The 22,139-nt window shown below is 40.8% G+C and overlaps 1 protein-coding gene across 4 annotated transcripts in view; it reads right to left on the reverse strand.

Moving 5' to 3' along the window:
- JMJD1C (jumonji domain containing 1C) overlaps nucleotides 1-22,139 on the reverse strand; it is a 167,695-nt gene that overhangs the window by 34,302 nt on the left and 111,254 nt on the right. For 3 of the 4 annotated variants that reach the window (XM_032994618.2, XM_032994620.2, XM_042792919.1), the window contains 2 exons: nucleotides 5,264-5,369; nucleotides 297-421 (listed from right to left, as the gene is read on the reverse strand). In XM_032994618.2, coding sequence (XP_032850509.2) covers nucleotides 297-421; nucleotides 5,264-5,369 — 231 coding nt within the window. Of the gene's footprint in view, nucleotides 1-296; nucleotides 422-5,263; nucleotides 5,370-9,612; nucleotides 9,744-22,139 lie in introns of those variants that run through there. The other variant, XM_032994616.2, reaches the window with a different exon arrangement.

Consider the following 22,139-nt stretch of genomic DNA (forward strand, 5'->3'; position numbering starts at 1 on the left):
TCTTAAAACTAGATCACTTCACTTCAAAGACTCCACTACTCAAATAGCGACAGCAGAAGACGAGCAAAACTGTAGAACTGGTATTAATCATATAATTGCACAAGCATTCAGGTTCAGGATGGTTTTAACTGCTAGCCCAATGCAAAGTCATGCTGTAGTTTCAGCGCAGTAACAGACTCACCCCGCTGGAAATGAACAACTCAGTGTGCTTCAGAGTGCCACAGAAAAAATGGTAAAACCTCCCAGCGTGTAGTTTACTTGAAGCTTGTTTTCAGAGTATCACATATCAAACTCACCTGGTCATTCATAACAACCATAGTGCGGGTGAAGAGATCATGATGAGTAATGATACCAGTAAACCACTGGGTGGCAGAATCCTGTCTGTACACTCTCACCCTATAACCATTTAAGGAGTACGGACCTTTAGAAGGGGAAGAAATAAAAAAGCCATTGAGGAATTCCGAAATAAATAAGTAAGTAAATAAACAAATGGGTTCTCCAGGTTTTTTAAGGTTCACAGCAAACAGAGTGCGCATGGCACGGACAGCAAACTACAGGCAATTATGGCATGGCACAGCACCGCCCGTGGATTTTACTTTTATTCAGGAAGACATTTTGAAATGCAAATGGTACGTTTAAGTATGCTTTAAGGTCAATTCTGCCAACATTTTCAACATACAATTTTCTTATCTAACTAAATCTTTCTGCAACCATGATGACAAATGATGGGAAAATTCCTGCCTACAAACAGCAACCATAAGAAAGTGATCTGAAAAGCTAGAAAGTGGCAGGAGCAGGTTATACAGAAGCTATTTAACAGGCTAGTCACATGCCCAGATGCTTTGCTGGCGAAAAGATTTACATCTTGGTGGTTAGGCTCTGCATCTGCCAAGTCTTTCCCATAAGTGACCACAGAGCTTCTCTCCATTACAGCAGTCGGAAAGGCAGCCGAGTGATCCCGTCCCTGCTATGGCCACACAGAACACTAAAAACCACACATGCTATAAAGACTTTAGCTCCTCTTTTCAGATACACCAACTGCAAAGAAAGCCTGCACACTGTCCTTTTGCAAAGATCAGTTTAATTTACCTCCAAAAGCCCATGGGGGTGGGGAGATAGCATGATACAGTACTTATAGTTGGTTTCAAGACCCACAAATGGAGAGTCAACAATTTTATTCACATTCAGTGTCTTACTTGATCATTGGGACCCTAAGTTTCATTGCACTTCGTGTTTATCTAGCTTTCTGTATGACCAAGCAACACGGCCACCGAGTTCAGTTCCAACTGTGTGGGTTTCACTACTTCCTCAACCAAACCCCAGGTCCCAGGTCAGGCGTACAGGAACGGAAGCAAAACCAGGCAGTGACAACTGACAAAAAGCCTAACTTAAAAGATTTATGAGTGCTTAGCTGCTCAACCGCACAGACAAGGGCAGAATTCCCCTGTCTTTCCTAAAGACCGTTTTTTCCAACCCCTGTCCAGGACATTAAGCAAGCTCACACATCTGCAGCAAACAGGCCAGGGACCTCACAAGCGACAGCTTTCTCTAGTAAAGTATCTGTATTTACACAACTGGGTCCATTATACCCTCTGCACAAGAGAGTGTGTGATCATAAGGACCGTTTTAACATCAACATTTGAGAGACCAAGAGAAGTGCAAAAGCATTAATAATTTAGACATTTCCAAGTGGTCTTAGGGTTTCATTCTGGAACCTTAGCAAAGCCTTTCAAATACCTTTCGCCTGTGATTATCTAGGTTTTAAAACAGCTGGGAACAGGAACACCATGCAATGGCACCCTTCTTTCACCCACAGCCACATCATTCACTGCACAACTGAAACCTTGACACCCACCGAACCTTCTGAGCTATCAGCGTTATCTCATCCCCGGAGCACGTTTCCAGCTGCCCAGACAAGGGTCAGAAGTGCACCAGCACGGGCGCTGACAATCACCAATACGTACGGGCAGAAAGAGAGGAAGAATCTACAGGCTTACGACTCGCCTTGGACCAGACGGGGTTCCCGTGGGGACACATTTCCTGATGGCTTCTCTCCAACCCTTACTCCATATGCCCCTGCAAACGCCTCCAGCTCAACTCCCACACTTCTGGCTGTCTGACCCAACTGCATTCTCTGTGTCTCGAACTTTTAATGGCTGTCCCAAAGCTTTGCCTTGTTCAGACAGTCTCAGTAAAATTTTGCCTGTCTCCGTGCAAATTTCCCATTCTTACTTTCTTATCCCAGCTCTTCCTCTCCTGCATCCTCCTGTTAACTGCTCAACAATTTTCAGTCTCTTGCATAACCAGAACCAGCCTCTCCCCTCTCCCCAGCTTCTCGTCTCATTTTAGCATTTATGATTCCAGGCCACCGGCTTCCAAGTCCTTTCCCAGTCTTCTCAGCTTACAAGCTCCATCCTTGCTTCTCCATCAGCTTCCAGCTTCTCTTACACTATTCTGCACTGACCCAGTGCCAATTTCTTTCCTCTTACTCCTTGTTCTAATCTGTGCCTGCCCTTCATCCCAGCTGTTATCCTATCTATTTTTAAAAGGGACTTTATCTACCTTTAAAAACAGTGGGTTTTTTTCCTTACGTGCTGCTAGGCTGTCAGGAAGGAGAAAAAAGATTAAACTGTGGTCATGCAACACAGGACAGCTCAGATCCAGCCCAGCCCAGCCCAGCCACAAGCAGCCATTACAGGAAAAGCCTGGCTTTGTCTCCAGTCCCTGGCTGAATCACACTCAGCTACACATTGTTGAAACAGCCTGTGCAGTACTACCAGGAAATATCTTCAGGGCTGAAGCACACTCAGTGTTTCAAGAGGATTATTATACATGCAGCTTCAGAGATTGTAGCGATAATAAAACTAATAGGAAGAAAAACTCAAAATTATTAATTGTAAAAATCAATGACACTTTACCATGTTCCTTGAACTGCTTTTATTTGTCCCAAAAGCTTTCAGCTTGGTCAAGTTTGGGAGGAGTTTGGGGTTTTTTTAAACAAGGAATAAACTACTTTCCTGCCAAACCTACAATCTCTACTGCAAAGCAGGCTGCTGTGACTGCCGCCCAAAGAAAAGGTCGCAAGGACCAATTTTTTCCTTTAGTCTCATTCTTGTAAATAATTGGAACAGTTTTGACTAAAATTCCCTCTCCTTAAATTGGCATGTTTCTTTTCAAACATTTTGAAGCCGATTTTAACATTTTTCTCTGACCCTCCCCTTTCTTCAGACAAACTATGATAGTCAAAGTAGAAAATATGAAGATATGAAATGAAGGCTTCAGCACCACAGACACCAAGGAAAAGGCTGGATCCTAAAAATGCTGTAGAGGATGAAGTAAAAGAATATGGTAACAACCTTAATAGATGTGTCTAGACAAGGTAGAACTGAAAATGTTGCTTAGATTGCAGGGAATGAGAAAATGGTAATAACGGAGAAGGTAAAGAAAACCAGAGAAGGGAGGGGAGGAGAAAAGAAGGATAACAGGACTAGATTACAGCAGCTAGGACTGCTAGAGGGCTGTCTGTAAGCCACTGAGAGGTTTGTGCCAAATGCAAAGTCTCTGTGACCAGATTATGCCCCAGGAGAACTTGACAGCAGTCTCTGCTGGCTGACCACCACCCCTGAGGGGGCTGAGGTGGTGGCACTGCAAAGGCCCTCGTGGTGGATGGCACGTCAAGGCCCAGAGAAACGCGTCTCTCCTCAGGCCATACTCACATCAGGTGAGCAAGTGGATTTGAACTGCAGCTTCTCCTCAGACGAGGAGAGCTAGTCTGCAAGGACATGTGGATTAGATTCATCCCTTCATCTAAAATACTCCTAATTTGTGCACTTGGAAGCATCCAAACACCTATTTGAGAAATCACATAAAATTATATATAAGACAAAAATACAGTTCCTGGAATGACAGGACGTAACTGACTTGTGTGGATGATGGCCCAGCAGTTTCATTTAGATGACTATTTCAATATTGCTGGGGCTTTGCTCAAGTATTGATTCGGTACCAGTGTACGCAAAGGCTTTTATAATTGTCTTATTACTGTTACTCTAACAAAATTCAATAAACAAGCTCATTTTTAGTTTCCTTTTCATATAGCCCTAATTTGAGCTCACATCACTGCTCAATCCGGTTTTGGCTGCAAATTTCATCAACACACTATTAAGTCATGTTATATCTGAGGATACTAACATAAAATCTAAAATTACTAACACTGACATACCAACTTACTATCTACACAGTTCCACTCATTGCCTTTTTCAGCATCATTTCTCCATGGCCCATAAAAATAATCACATCTAGTCAAATTAGAAACTCCCCAGAAGGACAGAAGTTTTTTACTGTAAGTTCAATATTATACTTACCATAGTCCTTTGGCCTTCTAATCTTAGTTTTATCAAAGAAACCAGACAGCAAGCTAACCTCAGAACCAACCTTAAAATATGAGATTATTTACTGCTCCCCTCCCAGGTTTAATTTACAGAATCAACACTTATGCATTTCTGTCCTCAAATTTCTTTACTGCTTGCCTGGGGATTTTAACCCAGACCCACAGAGGTTAGTTTCTGCCTCCCATTGCTAGGAATGCCTTTACAGGAAGGCCTGTCAGTTCTACAGAAAGTTAATGAATATACTGGAAATGCATGTAATATTTTTATGATCAGGAAGATTGAGCCAAAATAATTTATTCTAATTCATAATAGTTTTCAAGTAACTTGCATCTAAAGTGTAAAAATGATGTATGCATTTTCTGCAACCTTCCAGTATTGGAATCCAGTTACAAAATCGTAACTGATTCAAAAGGTACTTTTCAATCAGGGGGTGAGGGCGTGTGGATCTGAAAGTGGATCTGTGACAGAACTGTGAAGAACTCCAAGCATGGACAGATATCTGAGAAGTTATCACAAGTAATAGTAACACTAACAGAGCACAGAACAGTTTTAAACATGCTAAAAGGTGTGTGGTTGCCACTCATGCACACTTATTTTCACAACAAACTTAAAAAATATTGACCTTCAGACTAATGATATTCGGCTTTTGCTGTAATCACTAATACATCAAACATGTTAAGAACAGTCTGAAGAAGTCACACACAGCTTCTTACATAGTCTTGTTTTCTTGTATTAACAAATACTTCCAAAAAATAACTTCCAAGTTAGAAATATATTCTCTATTATCACAAATGCTATGGGATGAGTCCCACACAACTAATGGCCTTAAACTTGCTAACACAGAATAAAAATAACACAATTTCCCACATAATTACCTTGCATAAAAATCTCCTGAACCTTTTGTTCCTTTACCCAGGCTTTTACCTCCTCATGTAACTGCGGGTTATCCCTGAGAACTGGGTTTAGACTGTCTACGTCGTCCTAAAGTAGAGATTAAAAAAAGAACCATATGTTATGTTTACTTGTAACATTTCTGTTTATTTTCCTACATGTATTTTAGAGTACAGTATGAAGTAGTTTGATGCTAATTTTACTGGTTGCCTACAAATCCCTGTGTTATTTTTAGAAAAAACTTAAGAGTAACATAGCACTAGAAGTTATTTCATGGGAACACAGTATGTCAGATCCCACATGTGGTCAGACTTGTAAGCTATTAATAGGATCACACTTTCATAAATACTGTCTTACTACAAGCTAAAATTGCCCTCTAAAGACTACAATGTTTACAGGTATGCAGAAAGATTTGTTTAAATAATTATTAAATGCTTTAACAAAAAAAAAAAAAAAAAAAAAAAAAACAAACACAAAAAAATGAACCACCTGTTTTCCGTATCTGTAAAATTTAATATGGACATATTGAGCATAAACATAAGATATAAAACCCACAAAGATATTGCATTAGAGAGCGCTGTATTTTAAGAGAAACAAACATTCTGAAAGAAACACCATTGCTGATTTTCAAATATGTAGGCCTTTGTTAATTAGGTAACTTAAAATAAGACACACTTTACTTTTTATTATCTTCTGTTCTCCTGAAAAAGACTCTTTTTCACTATTTGAATAGGACATCATCTGGGAAATTAAGACATATTTGGTGGCACTGTCCTCCTAACAAGGAAAAACTAGGCACAAAAACTGGTTCGTATTCTTGAAAGCACGGCTTAAATCATCATTCATCTCTAGACTCCTAGAACACCAATTTCTCTACTTCAGAGCAAACTTCCTATTTCTGCCTTTGAAGCTGTGGCAGAGAAATAAAGCTGCACTGCTGCCTGGTGACTCCTCATACAGAAGATGGCCTTGGAAATCCATAAGCTGTAGGAACATTCATTTGTGCCAACAGAACTTCAGACAGCTAAAATAATCAGAGCAATTCTCCACATACAAAATGTAAAATGTTTTATCAGTACTGCAGCTGAGATCAAGTAATTTCTTTCCTTGATCTCCAACAAGTTCCTTGATGTTTCACAATGTATTATGAAAAGCTCCAGCCATAGAACATAAAGATACAAGCAACACTCAGGGAATTGTGCATCACTGCCAGGCCCTCAAGTGACACGAGCAATTTCTCTCTATTCATCTGGATGAGATTGTTCCTGCTAACCCACCGATCACAGGATGTCTACGGCAAATTCAAAATTCACTTCCTGACACTGGAAGATTTGCTGTGCACCATTACCAAGAATGCATCAATTCTTCAGTTAGAGAAAACGACTCCCTCTCCTTATACTTTTGAAAAGGATATGGCATGGGATCCAAAAGGAATGGTCAAGATGATCCTTTCAATACATATAAAGTGCAACAAAGTAGAAGTGAAGGGGACAATCAACAAGACCTCTACCACTGGGTTAAAAACACCAACTAGGTATGTTGCTGGCATTAGCAGAGACACAAGAGGGTCAAAACCAAAATTTATTCAAGGATGGCAGACTACCAAAACACTTCCTCTCTCAAGGCAATCGAAAAAGGGTATTAGCTGTTCTACTTTCCCGTGCAAATCCATTTTTGCATTGATCTTACATGCAGAAGTAACACCACCACTGGCAAGAGGCAATGATTTGCCAGGGGAACGAACCCAAGAGACCCTGGAACTGGAGCGGCATGACGATCATTCACCTTTCCTCCTTCCTATGCACTCGCTTTTACAGAAGCTTCAAGGGATTCCTGTACCAAAAATTTCCCCCCTCAGATCCATAAGCATTAGACCTAAGCAACAGACAGAGGCACTGCAATACTGGAAGTCTGGGTGACTTAAAAATGCCAGTTAATATACAGATCTTGTACGTTTTTATTAACTCATTCAGTCCTATCTAAGAAAATTTGTATCTTCAAGACTACACACATTGATTAGGTACCATGAAGTCAGACATGTTACACAATGTTCTACTACACTTCAACCAGTTCTTTATGCGAAGTTTGAGTCTCTACATCATCTTGAGCCACTTTCGACTTCTTCCTGATGACAGCACACACTGCTGCTTTTCTTTTTTTAGATTTCATATCCTTCCTAAGCATCTTTGCCTTCTTTGAACTTGACACTGAAGATACTGTCTGTAGAATCAGCAGTACATCTGAACTGCTTTTGCTCTATCTTCTATTCAGATGCATGACTTATCATTACCTTTGACTGAGTGTGCTTCCCGTGAACACTTAAGAAAGGAGACTGCAAACTCCACTTTATACTGCTTTCCTAACTCCTGGAGACAGATGAGCTCATCTCAAAGATGAGCTACAGTAGGCACAACTGAGATTGCAGATCCATTACACAAACTGCATGCAGGTATGCCTGGCATTACGTAGAGGATATAAAATAAAACCCACTGTTTCTAAACACACACACACAAAATACATATCTAACATATCATCAATCACTGAAATAAAAAAAAAAAAACCTATACATTGGTCAATAGAAATCAGTACAGCAAAGCTAAATTGTAACTGACAACAGAATATCAGCACCAAGATACTAAAAAAAAGGTTCCTCAAATCTCAAAAATTCTCTTCTTTTGTATACATATTATGTACACCTATGAAAAAAAATCTGTGTGCCATGCCCAACCTTCTTACACCATTAATCTTAAATCTGAACATCTAAAAGCCAGGAAATCAATTGCGTGATGTGTTATACTATAAAGTGTTGGCCTTAAGAATGCTGCTTTAGCACACACCACAAACTTTGTCAAAAAAAGGCAGAACAGGACAACAAGCAAGGCTGATGACTTGCAGTCTCTTCCCTGACAGCACTGAAGACAAGCAGATGACTCTGCAGTGCCCAGTCCTTTTTCTCACCCATTATTTATATTGCCCAAGAAAAAACAACTCTGTCTACAGATATGAACCCTAGCATTTACCTCCTTCAGTTTTCCCCTCCTTCTTGGTCAAAGTAGCAAGACTGACAGACTAACCCACAGAAAAATTAAATACCCTGTCAAATTTTCCTCCAGCCTTCTCATTTGGAAGTAGTTTTACTCACAAAAGTAAATATAGTACCCTCTCCTAGACTAGTTTTTCCACAAGTCCTGGAATACCTCCACCAGGAGGATGTGAAAGCTGGTTTGAAATCCTTATGAAATGCAAATGAGAATGCAAATTAAATAAATGGGACTGCAATCTTCTTCAAATCTACTGTAGGAAGCACTTTATGTACTTCATACAGAGGCACCCCTTGCTCCACAAATGACTAAACGCAGTACTGGGAAGAAGACAAAGAGCGTATGGGCTAGAAAGATATGGTCGAGATAATCCTTCCTGCCCTTCTGGAAGACAGTCACATGAAGCAATGTGACTATCAGAAGCTCGCCAATCTACATCAAGTTTTTTAGATATTTGCTGTGATTCTTCCTTCTTTCCAGACTAAAAGAGGAATTCACTTCTGGTGGCCTGGACATTCTGCTCAATTATCCAAATAGCACTCGAGTCAGCTACGTGTCTCTCTAGGTGATAATTCTCATCTGCTGGGCACATGGCTCAAGTCTTAAGAAGTCCTGAGAAGGATCAAGAATTATATTTTCCCAAATAACAAAGTGATCCAGTGGTTTTCTGAGTGTATCTGTTTGTTCTTCTGGTACAAAATGACAGAGAGTGGGTTGGAAACTGCAGACCATGCCATCAGGTTAATATACCACGCTGCTCTAACCTTTGTTCAGAGAAGCATTTTCAGAGAGCTTATTTGGACAAACATAATTTATCATTCAAAGCCCGAGGTGAACAAGTGCAGATCACTTATAAAGCTTTGAGATTTCTTTAAGTCATAATCAAACAGCAATTTGAAAGACAGCACCTACAGAAACCCAAGTCAAAATCCAAATACATACAGAATTCTCCTCTTCAGCATTTTAAAATAATTCTCAAAGTCATTCTTCACAAACTTGAGGGGCAGAAACAAGTTAATTAAATAGAGAGATGAAACCCTGGAGCACAAAGCAACTAAAAAGTGGATTCAAGTAGCCACTCCTACCCCCAATCACACAGTCTGCATGCTGCTTACAGGAGGGTATAGATACGCCGCTCAGCTCCATTTTAAGTGAAGAAGAACTGACAACATGCATTCCAGGAAAGCCAGTCCTGCAAAAACAGTGGCTTTTAGCATTAAAAAGGCTTAAATTGGAGCCCTGAAGACCAAGCCTCAACACATGCGGTGCATTAGGAACCTGCAAACACTTACCTGGGAAGGCGCCTTCCTTGGCCACAGTGTCTCTGCATTTGGCTTCAATGTATCAAGGACATCTTTTTAGTATCAGCAGGAACTCATTTCAGCTAGTGTTTTACAGGGAAAGACTAAGTAGATTTTGCAGTCCTCACAAAGGTCAACACCACATTAGTCCTCACCATCTGTGGCTTAATTAACTATAGCTTCCTCTGGCTGCTTAGAGGTTTTCTGATAATTTAGGACACGAATTAAATGAAAACTAGTACACAACCAACTTGAGAGTCCTGTTTACAATGTTTACGCAGTATGAACTGCACATGGAAATAAGCATTTTGTTAGTACTTTAATGGTAGAGGAACCACATTTAAATTCAAAGAGTACAAATGAAAAATTTCGAGATCAAAGTGTCAAAAGCATGAACCTTCAGTTTTCTTGTTTCATGAGTGAACAGCTTGAAATCGGTTTCTATAAAATGAGCTCCTCACCCTATTTTTTTCCTTTTTTGCACCAAATCATTTTCTATAACTGCACAGACCTTCAGCTGCAGAAATTAAATTTTGAAATTGAAGTCTGAAAAACAAAGAACAAGGTAAGTCTGCCTACCTACCTGCCGATTGCCACAACAGTCTTCTGAGCAGTGGGCAGCAAAAAATACCATTTTTGAAATCTAGACTGCTGAGAATTTATACTAGTCCTCTAACGCCATTTTTAGAAGATTATTTTCTCCTGTTAAAAAAAAAATTAAACACCTTACACCTACACCCAGCCTGAAACACATCCATGCATGTTTTCACCCCTCATTTGAAAGGTCTGTACAGTTCTCTCCTTACTTTCATTCCTTGTTAACTAGCCATCCTCTTCCTTTTTTCTTCCTCTTTTACCTTTCACTGATTGTGTCACCTGACATACCTGGTCATATCACTGCTCTGTAAACTCTTTCACTGATCATAACTTTCTAACAAACCTTCAATTCTAATACTGTCCTGCCTAACATCGGCGCGAGCAGGGGAAAAACCACACCAAGCAAACACAACAGTGACATAAGATCTGGCTAGGCAGACTATCAGAGATCTTAACAAGAACATCACCTGTTAACCGGCAGCGTCCCTCTGCCATGCTGCAAGACTTTTTCAGTGGCAAAAGATGAGAATCTAACGAAAACTTAGAAAAACTGGCAGCAACCGACACCCCCGAGAGTATCACTGGGCAGGCACTGCCGATGCCACACAAACCGCATCAAACCCCTAAAAGGTAATCATCAAATTTAACCGAGACTAAAATATACAGATCTTCTGTTGCTTCCCCCGTCTTTCTAGACACATACGCATGCATAAACCACTGGTAAACAGTATATTCCTTATTGCTTTCTGACAAGTGAAAGGCTACCCCAGATGCCGCGTGGCTGCAGCTGGCGGGCGGGAGGTCAGAGAGGCGCTGAAGGCTGCGGGGCTCCGCACAGACCAGCCGAGAAACAGGGACCGCTCCTGGGGGAACACATCGACCCGACCCTCCAACCAGGCAAGCCTCCTCCCGCTCCGGGCTCCTCACCAAGGGCAACTCCAGCCAGAAACACCAAGGCTACGGAAGGCTAGAAAGTTTTGGGGGGGGAGAGCGTAACTTCCCAGTTTACCTTAAACAGCTTTGCCTGAGCTGAGAGAAGAGGCTTAGGCTTACCAGACGACGCTAGCGCTTTCTATGTAAACCCAACCCACACTTGACCTATTTTCTGCTGTTCTGAGCGCACAGTCACAATTTACCTCATTCAAACTCAGCAGCTGCTGGGCTGCAGCTGAACCAGTTAAGTCAAGCTTGAAGGCACAACCCTGACCCCTCGACGACAAACAAAGTCGAGCGGAGGTCAGCCCTGCTCACACGTGCACGGAGGCACGCTGCGTGGGGGAAGGCAGGGAGGGGCAGTGATGCTCTCCCCACGTGCGGAGGCCAGGTGAGAAAATAGGGATAACTAATCCCTTCCCAACAAGGGGTTCCGAGGGCACTGATCCAACAAGGACAAGTGTTTCTAGACCTTTTGGACCACAAATATTTACTAAGGGTGATTTTCAGTGTGTAACAGCAACAACTGTGCCTCTATAAATAGAAAATTAAAAACTACAGGGAAAAGAATATGGGGACTAAAAATTTAGTAATTTTCCAACTGTCAGTAAACTTAACATCTCTCAGGAAAAGCCATCAACAATTTTTCTTTTGTTCCCTACTCTTCCCTACGCCTAATACTTCTCCCACACACTCCTACATCCTTCCTCACTTCACCTGTTCAATAAACAGTTGACACTCATTTTAAAATTTTAATTATCAAGTTTGAGAATTAGGGGAGCAGGGCTGCATATGCTTCTCCAAGTCGTGATTTCAGACTTGAAGAAGCATCATTGCACCAATTAGTTCAGTTCTGGAAGAATAACTCACACCCCTAAAATACCAGAAAATTTATATTAAAAATACAAATTATTATCCTACAGAAACGTGCATGCTGGAAAACTTGCTTTTTACAAGTCAGATCATTATTCCTGTGTCTGTAGATGAGAATCCAGTACGGAAAGGCAGAAGGGAAGCACACAGAAGCAACATGCAGCAGGGAAGCAAACAGACACCCATGGATAAGCCAAACCAAACCCAGACCAGGCAGATATTGTCACAAAAAAAACCCTCAAAACTGCTCTACTGACTTGTACGGTAGATTTGCATTTGAACATAGAGATTAAAAACAAGAGATGACCCTTATGCTCACGGGTTATGTCACCCTCTCTTTGAGCAGCTGGGAAAATCTGGGTCAGAAAAGCACAATCTCCCGGAGTGCCAGATGTATCCTTTAGTATCTGATCTAAGGACTTCTCCAAACAAGTGGCTCCTACCCACAAACCTGGTGGGCTGTCAGTTTCCACTCAAGAGCACTGCGGTGACTGTTTGCACTACTTACGTCTTCCATGTACAAACGAAGGAAAGGTCAAGTGAACGGTGCTACTCCACGTCCATCTTCTCCCTCATTTTGATGACACAGCCATACATTTGCTTTTCTTCAGTTTTCTACTGAATCGCATTTCCTTCCCCTTCCTTGCTGCAGACTCAGTACATTTATCACCACCACCTCAGCAATATGCAACTCTGTCCTAATTTTGCATTTTGTTTTATCTACTCCTAAGAGAAACAGGGAGGGAGTACTGGTCCTAACCCACTCAGCCAGTAACTCCCAAGTCATGCAGTGATACTGGAACAAGCCTTTGAGTCACGTACCAAGCAATTCAGTGCCACTATGGGAAAAGAAACCTCAAAGTGCAGACACTTCCCTGAAGCAAGCAATTAGCAGAATGAAGTTGATGCTAACAAGGAGAGCAGCTAAGTGAGCAGATCGGAGAAAAATCTTTTGTACATTGATATTAAAATTTAAGCTGGGACCCAGGCACCCTGTGAATTGTGAAAAGCTTTCAGAAGGTATTTATTTAACAACTCCCCAAATCGTTTCAGCTGGTGGACAAGATGGATGGATGGAGATGTCTTTCAGCAAAAACGAATTTACATTCTGTTGATCATCAGTTGTCTGAACTAGTAGACTGCTAGAAAGGCAGTCTAATGCCCCTACAAATCAAGCCAAGAAATTAGTTCTTGCTCAGAACCTGACCATTTTACGGAAGACATATCTTCCTTGCATCAGACTTGCGGTATCTTGAACTGGCAGAGTTGGAAAGCTGTATACTGCCACCACAAATAGTGACAGATCTGATAGTTCATCTCTTATCTCATGGTAGTTACCTCCAACAAATCTATTATCAGTCACATTACTCAGCAACACAGTATTCTTTGACAAGGCTACTGATAACTAAGAGCTTACTGTATTAAAGAGCAAAGGCCTCCCAGTTCGAATCTGAAGAAAATGGTAAAACACTATCCAATAATACGTGGCAGACTGCTGACAGCTCCTGGAATCAACACCACCTCCTAGAAACGTGCATCGGACTATCTCATTCTTATGAATGACTCTCCGCTCTGTAATTTGAACTACCACCAACTTAGATTACCAGCAGTCACAGAGATACTCAGTCTCTTCTGCAAATATCCTCAATCCTATTTACCAACACACAACTTTCCAGCTCCTCGCCCCCCATAACGTATGAGGTTTATGGGCAAAATACAGATCCTTCTCAACTATAAAAATATTTCATTTTTTTTTCTCAAGAGAGACAAATACATCAGTTATCTTCAAAATGCTCCTGAAAGCCAGCTTCAGTAGAGTTTGATCCACGTAATGGCTATTACATTAATGTTTTATTTTCAAGTTTTGGTTTGCTTGCCTTTTTTTTCCCCTCAGGTTTGTCTGAAAACGTGTCTCTTAAAATAGTAATACATAACAGTGTTGGCCAACATGCTGGTAATACGAAAGTAGTTCAGAATAAAATACACCTCTCTCACGTTTTAAATAAGTACCACTGTATTTGCACATAACTCTTCAAAGGTAATTTCTAACAAGGTGATTTAAGGCAGCACTGCACAGAAGCAGTGTATCTGGGTTGGGAAAACAATTAGCATATTTTCTTGCAGAATTTCATTCAGAACAACAAACTTCTCTGGACTCTGGGATACGGTGCAGAGACTCACCAACTGTCTGGCTGGGCATACAACAGCGAGCCCATCACTGTGTAAAGGTAGAAATGCTGCCTTTGCTCCAAGACAGAAGCAATGCAGCCATCATCTGCTTTTTTTTTTTTTTCCTGCTAAGAGCTATGTTCTGACCTGCTGGAGCCATTTTAGAAATTTTCCCTATAAACAACAGAGGTCTGACCAGCTGGGATGTATATCATATTTGGATTAACACCACAGCTCTCCGCAACTCTGAAGAAAGCAGTGGCTGTGCCTTTTATAGAACAGATGAATAATGGTCTTGAAAAGAGGAAAGATTAAATTGCTAATCAGAAAACAGGGACATTTAATTTGTTGCTGCAATAAGCTCCTTGGGGTAAACTTAGGAAAGTCATTCAATGTTTAAAATTGATACAATGCTTATCTATTTCACAATATTTTTCCATCGATAAATCTACTAGTACACAGAACCAAAAAATTCCTATTAAATTCCTATTAAAAGTATAATTCAAGACTGAACTACACCACTTGGGGGTGGGGAAGGAATCAAACCACAAAACAAAATCTGTCAAACACCACTCTTCAGCCACCAAGTCTTCTGCATCCTGAAATCTGCTTTAACCTTTTATCTGTTTTAACCTGATTTTATCTGTTGTATACCAAAGTGGCATAGAGTGACGAAAAGACAGCAGAAGGGAAGAAAGCAGTCACACTGGGTAAAATACCAAGCCTCTGTAGTTGAAATAAAATTTCTAAGCCGTGTGCTTCAATTTCACTACTAAAATCATAAAATACAGAATAATTGGTGAGATGCACAGAAATTACTATGCTTCAAACCCGCTTGCTCTGCAAAAGCATACTAAAACACTGCTCCCAGTAATGCTGGCAGACACACATAAGAGGGGGATGTAGGGAAAAAACAGGACTAGTTAATTTTAATTCCATTCAAAAGACAGGAAATGTTTGCTAGATTGAAAGGGGGGATCAGTATTTACAAACAATGGCAGTAAAAAAAAACTTTAGAACTAGAATCATGTATTACATTGTTAAAAAGAAATTAAGTTTGATCCTGAAATGCACTGTACAGCAAGCCCTCTACATCAAAACAAATACTGCACTTTTTGTTTTATTATAGTATAGATTAATATTTGGTTTTAATTTTAAAAAAATTCAAGTCTGTATAAAATACTTGAGTTTCTCCCCAGATGTCTGGCTTGGAAAAGGAATTCCATATACACACCTGGAACTGCTATAACTCTCAACCTTTACTAACTGCAACTTGCTGAAGGCTATGGAGGAGTTCTCATGAAGCACTAACCCTTGACTACACATTAGTACTTCCATTTGGTGTAATTTCAAAAATACGTTTTGTAAGGAAAAGGTATAGAGTAGCAGCCCTAAACAAAGCCATGTTGTATCAGAGGAAGGAACAAAAGCAAACAAAACCATGAACAGTGCATCAAACCAGCTACTGTGTTAACCACTCCAAGCTAAAGCTTCATTCCGGTAAAAACATATTTCAACAAAACTCAAGTTTCCCCCCTACCTGAAATGACAGAAGGCATACTCTTTTTCCCTCCCTGGGTAAGCACTCCCATGCAATGATTGTGGGATTTTACCCTCATACATGCTTTAGACTTCCCTGAAGCACTAAGGATTCCCAATCCCAACATACAGCAGCTATCTGGGAAAGCAAGAAGGCAGTGGCCAAGCACCATCTGGTTATAAAGGGAAACAGACTTCTCCAGGAGCTGACTGTGTCTAGATTATGAAAACTGTGTTGGTCAAAAATATCACAAAGAAAACTACTTTAAGCTTTCATTTTTAATAAATAAAATGTGAAGATTAGAAATTATAAGGACACAGAATGAAGCATAAGGTGCCCTTCTCTTACTACTGAGTGGTATTTTCCATAGGCTTTTACTGGTGAAAAAAGTAATCGTGTGATCAAACACAGGAAGTTTCTCACCCAGAAACACTGGATGGATTTGTAATTTCAGTAATCCCAAAACTGCTTTTGAGAAGTACTAAGATACTCCAATGAAAGGATTTGATCTTCACCTTCAAAGAAGAAACAAGTTTTGTTCCATCTGTTCTGTTTTGAATTCCTAACTTTCAAATTACTTATTTCAATGCTACCTCCTGGAATCAGACTAATCAAGTCAAACTACTTAACCAACCATGATTTTTGAAAAATTGTAGGAAGAGCAAAACAAGTTTCTCCACAATAAATAGTGGAAATAAAACTGTTTTCCTATGGATTTGAGGCCTACCTCCCCTGTAGCAACCTCAACTTATCGCAGGGACCTCACAACTATTTCCCCCCCTCCCTCCCCGTGAACCTTCCCACAGCCTTCAGCGGTTCTACTTGAACTCCCTCCGACTCCCTGGCAGGTACCACCCGACTGACGGCCTCCCTTCCATGCTGCTCGTTTCCCCAAGGCTTGTCCGATCGGGAAGAACTCCACTGCCGCGTCAAACCTCGCTGAGAGACACAAAGCGACTGAAGCTCTTATTTCTTAAGAAATCAAGGTAACACAGAGAGGTATGATTTTATTCCACCTATCTTAAAGACAGATGAAGGCCTAAGAGAAGCAGCTCTTTTTCAAAGGGAGGCACAAACACAGGCTTGGAAGAGATGATGTACATCTCCCCCCTGACTCTACAACTGGAGGATGCCAATCCCTCCTCCCTCGTGTCTCCCTGTGTGAGTGCTCCGATGAAACTCTTCTGTCCCACCCATGTAACTGGGAGTGAGGACTGGTATGAGTCATCTGACCCACTTCTAGCTGGACGCAGCCTTTTGCTTCCCCTCACGTTGGAAACGTACACTTAAACATCGATGTGTCAGTAACAAGCTGTTTAGACCATCACTCTTTACAACGCTGCCAGAGAAGCCAGCTGGGCTGCTTACGGGTGGTCCAGACACAAGAGACATGGGAAAGAAGAGACACAGCTCTTAAACACGACACTGAGAAGAATTAAAGATGCAGAAAGTTGTGTGCATCCCTGTCGTGAGGGGAGCACACCATGGCTGTGACCACCAGCTGGCCAGCACCAGGAGTTCCCGGGCTGCTTCTCTCAACCTCAAAGGGTGGGACAACCCAAAAGCTCCTGCCCACCTGGGAAAAGCAATTTTCAGCTGCAGATGCTATTTCTAACCCTGAAGTTTAAAGTAAGAGAAGCCTGAAAGATGAATGCACGTATGATTATGGGGTGCTTAAAATACAGACAGAAAAATATTATTTTTTCCCTGTTTCAAGACGTTTAAAGAATTTTTATGTGCACATATCATTAGTACACAAGCTCTGCTACATGGCTGACTCTTATGAGCAAACAAGTCATGAAACCAAAAAGCATCCAGGCCTGAAATACCCAGTGTCTGCCCCTAATAAACAGAAAATGAGAGTATCAGAGCTGCACAATGCTCTTTCCTCAAGCCTTACTTCAAGGCACACAGAACTTGAATTTCTGATAGATCAAGTAAGATTAGCACAGTATTAGATCCTGAATCTGAGACAGCTACTTCATGATTAGTGAGAAAGTTTTTTATTATTGCCTCAATGATCTTTAAGGTGTGTTAGACATTTGACCTGTCAGCTCCCAGACACGTAATGCACATTTAGAAAAAGAGCAAAGTACAGATGCCTATCACTGCGCGTGTAACACCTCCCACAAGGGATTTCTCAGTGCCCTATCTTTACATCTGCAACCTTCAGCACAGAGGTAGACAGGCAGACTTTACCATTTTGAAGCACTAAGGCAACCAAGGCTTGTCAAAAAAAAAAGTGTTTTTCTGAAGGAGAATGTGAAGAGAGATTCCACCGCAGAACTGAAGTGTGTTTGTGATTCATTCTTAGCAGGCTTTTTTTTTAATTCTCCCCACCCCCCTTCCCCCCCCCCCCAAGATGCAGGAGGACTCTTTGAAGACTGTGTGCACACCCTTCCACTTCCTTCCTTGAGTGGTGAAATACCCTCTTTGCAGTTTAATGATTGTGAAGGAACTTAATTTGCATTCTTTGCCTTGTCTCAGCTGTGCACATTTGTTCCAGTGCTGTGTGCTCACCAATCCTTTGGAAATTATTATCACACACACATGAAACATGAAATGCATGTTTATATTTGGAAATGTATAATCTATCGTGCACCCTGCTCTGCCCCATCCAGACACACAGCTGAAACACACTGACTGCTTAGGCAAAGCAGAGTCTTTCCAGGTCTTTCCATATGTGTATTTTATTATGGAAAAACATGACATAAACCACTTTTTTGTTATTCTTTATTTGCTTGTCCAAAGTATAACGCGGTTGACTCCAGCTGCTTCAGCCAGTAACAGCAGAATCACACACTTCAGCCCAACAGTGGCCGTGACGGGTACTGCCAAACACCACCCAGACAAAAACACCACACTGATGAGGTCACACATACCATATGCTGAGCTTTAATGCTTCACATCCCCATCTATAGCCCTTCAAGTAAACTACAATGCTTAAACAAATCAAGGCACGATCTGCTTTGCTGCTGTTTAACTTACTACATGTATCATAATGAACAAACACATAGCTGTCACAGAATAGAACAAGTAACTTACTTTTACAGAAACCCATTTCAGTTCTAATGATTTGATTTAGGTCACGCTTGTATTTGTGTAGCCTTACTGTAGTTTTGCATAAAATATTTTAATAATAAACATTTGTCCATTTTTACTTAATCACAAAGTATCCATGATCTGTTGTGAATGCAAAGTACAAAAATATTAAGGACCTGACTTGCACATCACATTTCAAGACTACCTTTCCTTCAGATACTAGTTTGACACAGAAAAGGCATGTTGTAAATTTTATGCCTATCACTTCCTGCAAAGGAACAGAATTATCATTTTGTTGGTAAGCAAAGTACCACAGCAAACGTTCATGTGTGCTTTCTCCTCAAGATCCCCTTGTCACTACCATAAAAAGAACCACATGACTAAATGGTCTGACCATCCCAGATTAATGAATGAGTCACTCTCAGACACACACAAGTTTCACGTAGAGAATAATACCGTTTGTATCCTCTATGAAGCAACAGAGATAAAAGCCACCGGAAACAAGTGGTAGGTTGGTGTTTAAGGCACCACACGTACAGAATCAAAGGCATTTTTATGGAAAAGGGCAGGATTCAAAGCAGCACACAGGTAAGGAAAAAGAAAAAAAAAAAAAAATCACAGTTCGCTGTAAAGAACAAATTCCCTGAAAAATGTAATACTTGCTACAGAAAACCTTGTGAAGATATGGGAAAAAAATGGAAAAAGGGGTAGTATAGCGCAGCTGCCTACCCTACTTCCAGTAACCATATTCATCTAGCTCTTGAGTTGTTGAATCTCTTAACAATTGAAACATGTTTGTTTATGCAAAAAGCAGACATGGCATGGGAATCCACGGTTCATGATTCCCCAGTGAGTCCTGCCAAAGTCTCTTTACTCTTGTTCTGGAAGAACCACTTCTGGTAACGACAGTAATTTAGTTCTTCGCCTACTCAAACTTTGTTTTTCCTGCCAAGACTAAAAGGTTGCCAAGTGTGCTGTTTTCTTTGCCTTGAGCAGTTGTCACCCTTAAACTGGACAGCACCACCTTATTCATGAAGCTCTTTAGCCCAATAGTTATGTTAAACAGCACTGTGGTTTTTGATCAGAACTCATACCAAATGCTCGTCTGCTGCTCATTACTAGCATTACAAGTATATGCAACTATGGGAAAAATTACTCAGTAGTTAAGAATTGTATCTGAGGTGAAACGGACTCTTCCCACACAGATTCAGACTTTGTTTGTTTTGGCAGAAAGGTACTGGAATTTTAGGCACTAACAGCAAAATGCAATAAAAAAAGTGTTTAGATCACCATGGTCTCTGAGGACTTCATATTGAAAATGTGCAGCCATGAGAGCTTGAACCAAAAACTAAACACATTTAGAAAGACTCAAAGTTAACTCATCTCTGCAAAGAATGGTTCCTCACTCCTGCTCAGAAAACAGGTTAACAGTATTCCAGACCAAACAAGGGAGCAAAAAGCCTAATTTTTCTTTTTTAGAAAAGCAGGTTTCCACAAGAAGTTTACCAAATATTTATCTAGGGCTTTTTTTCATGGCAAAGAAAAGGAAGGCCTTCCAGAAAAAATGTACAAGCAAAAAATACTTTAAGTGACTGGGGGCTAGGAATGTGATTTCCAGAATTAATAAAAAATAGCAAGCAAACCAAATGAAGAGACAATCCTCCCACTTCAGGTATCTTTCAGGAGAAAATAGTCTCATAATGATCAAGTTGCTATTTCGGTCTAACATACCGCTGGTACCTAATTCAAATAGTGTATTTTTTAAAAATAGTTCCTGTTCTCTTAAAGACCTTATCATGCAGTAAAACTCTTATCTGTACAATTAACTTGTAAAACTTGGCAATGAGACGTGCCTACAAAAGCAATTTCTAAACTTATCATCATTCAGAGAAATAAATCTTTGTACTATTCATGAGTGAGCTTGATGTTATTTTCTGTTTCTACATTTGATATCTGAGTAATATCCAGTTAAAATGCAAATTCTGGATGCCTTAGTACTTAAAAGGAACCACTGTCAGCAACCTTCTTGTAATATTAAAACAAACAAACAATTTAGGTATCTCTTGTCACCAAACTACTTATGATTGATACAGGCTTTAAATAGGTATCTGTTTAGCTGTTTACTCCATGAGAAGGGGAAACAACCTGACCTCTCACACAAAGTTGCCCTCTATGTGTCAAAATGGTGGCCAAGAGTCAGGGAGACCAAACCGGTATCTGGAACTATTTTTCACAAGCTACTGCTTTGTAATAGTTTTTTGTCAGCACCTGTTTTAAAACTGAAGTTGCTAATGCTGTTAACTACAGTATTATCTACCAAGAGGGTATCATAAAGCCAGTGTTCACATGACACATCTTCAAAAATGACACCTTCAATTTGTATGCACCTTCCCAAATTAAGGTACTTCTGTGTCTGGTGTTGTATCTGTAAATACTCCTTGAAGTGAAGGACCTAAAATACAAATAGCATTGCTGTGCTACTGCCAGTCAAGCCTGGGAATAGGATCGTTTTACAAAAGGCAGTTCTCATATATTCAATTTGTTTTGCTCAGCTCATCTTGTAAGAAATGATCCACTGCCAAAAGGAGATTGATTACTGTTACCGGAAAGAACGTTATCAGAGACATGATCTTGATAGATTTCAGGCAAAGGACAGACACTAGCACAAGTATTTGCTTTGTAAAATGAATCTGGAAGATTGCGGCTGGACTCTGAGGGTGAATTTACACTTCACGGCTCAGCTGATTTAAGAGGTCGCTGCTGCCAAAGGAGGATATCCCACTCCATGTTGCGTCATCCTGACCCCCTCCCTAGAGGAAGCCACAGCACTCGCTGCACCCTGGGCTAATCCAGCTCAGCTCACTGACACCACAGGCTTTCCCCCCCTTTCCCGTTTTCAAAAATCAAGGTTGTGCTGATTTAGAAGACTGAAAGCACTTGCGCAGGGTCTGACAGTGGGAACTGTCCTTTGCAGCAGAGCCAAGCTGTTTGAGCAGCTCGAGCCGTAACATGTAACCTCACCCTGACAGGAAGCATTGAACTCGTTTAGCTTCCCCACCGCAGACACACACAGGCATCAGCCCTTCCACAAACTGAACCTCCCTCTCCCTTCCCCAGGATTCTCTCTTGGTTGCTTCTCTTTTCCTAGCTCTATATTTGGTATCGTGAAAAAAAACATCTTGGTGAAGCAGGAGGGAAGAAGGGGTGTCAGGACAAAATTACATAGCATTTATTCAGGGCCATCTGTTATTCCAAGTCTCAAAGTACTATTTCTGTATCACCGCAGTGTACCATCCCAGCCGTAAGAAAGAATTTATGGCTATTCTAATTCCAATCAGTTCAGCAGCACAAGCTGAAGTATCAA

Source organism: Tyto alba, unplaced genomic scaffold (genome assembly GCF_018691265.1).
Source record: "Tyto alba isolate M040663 unplaced genomic scaffold, T.alba_DEE_v4.0 Super-Scaffold_1, whole genome shotgun sequence".
Classification (NCBI taxonomy): Eukaryota; Metazoa; Chordata; class Aves; order Strigiformes; family Tytonidae; genus Tyto; species Tyto alba.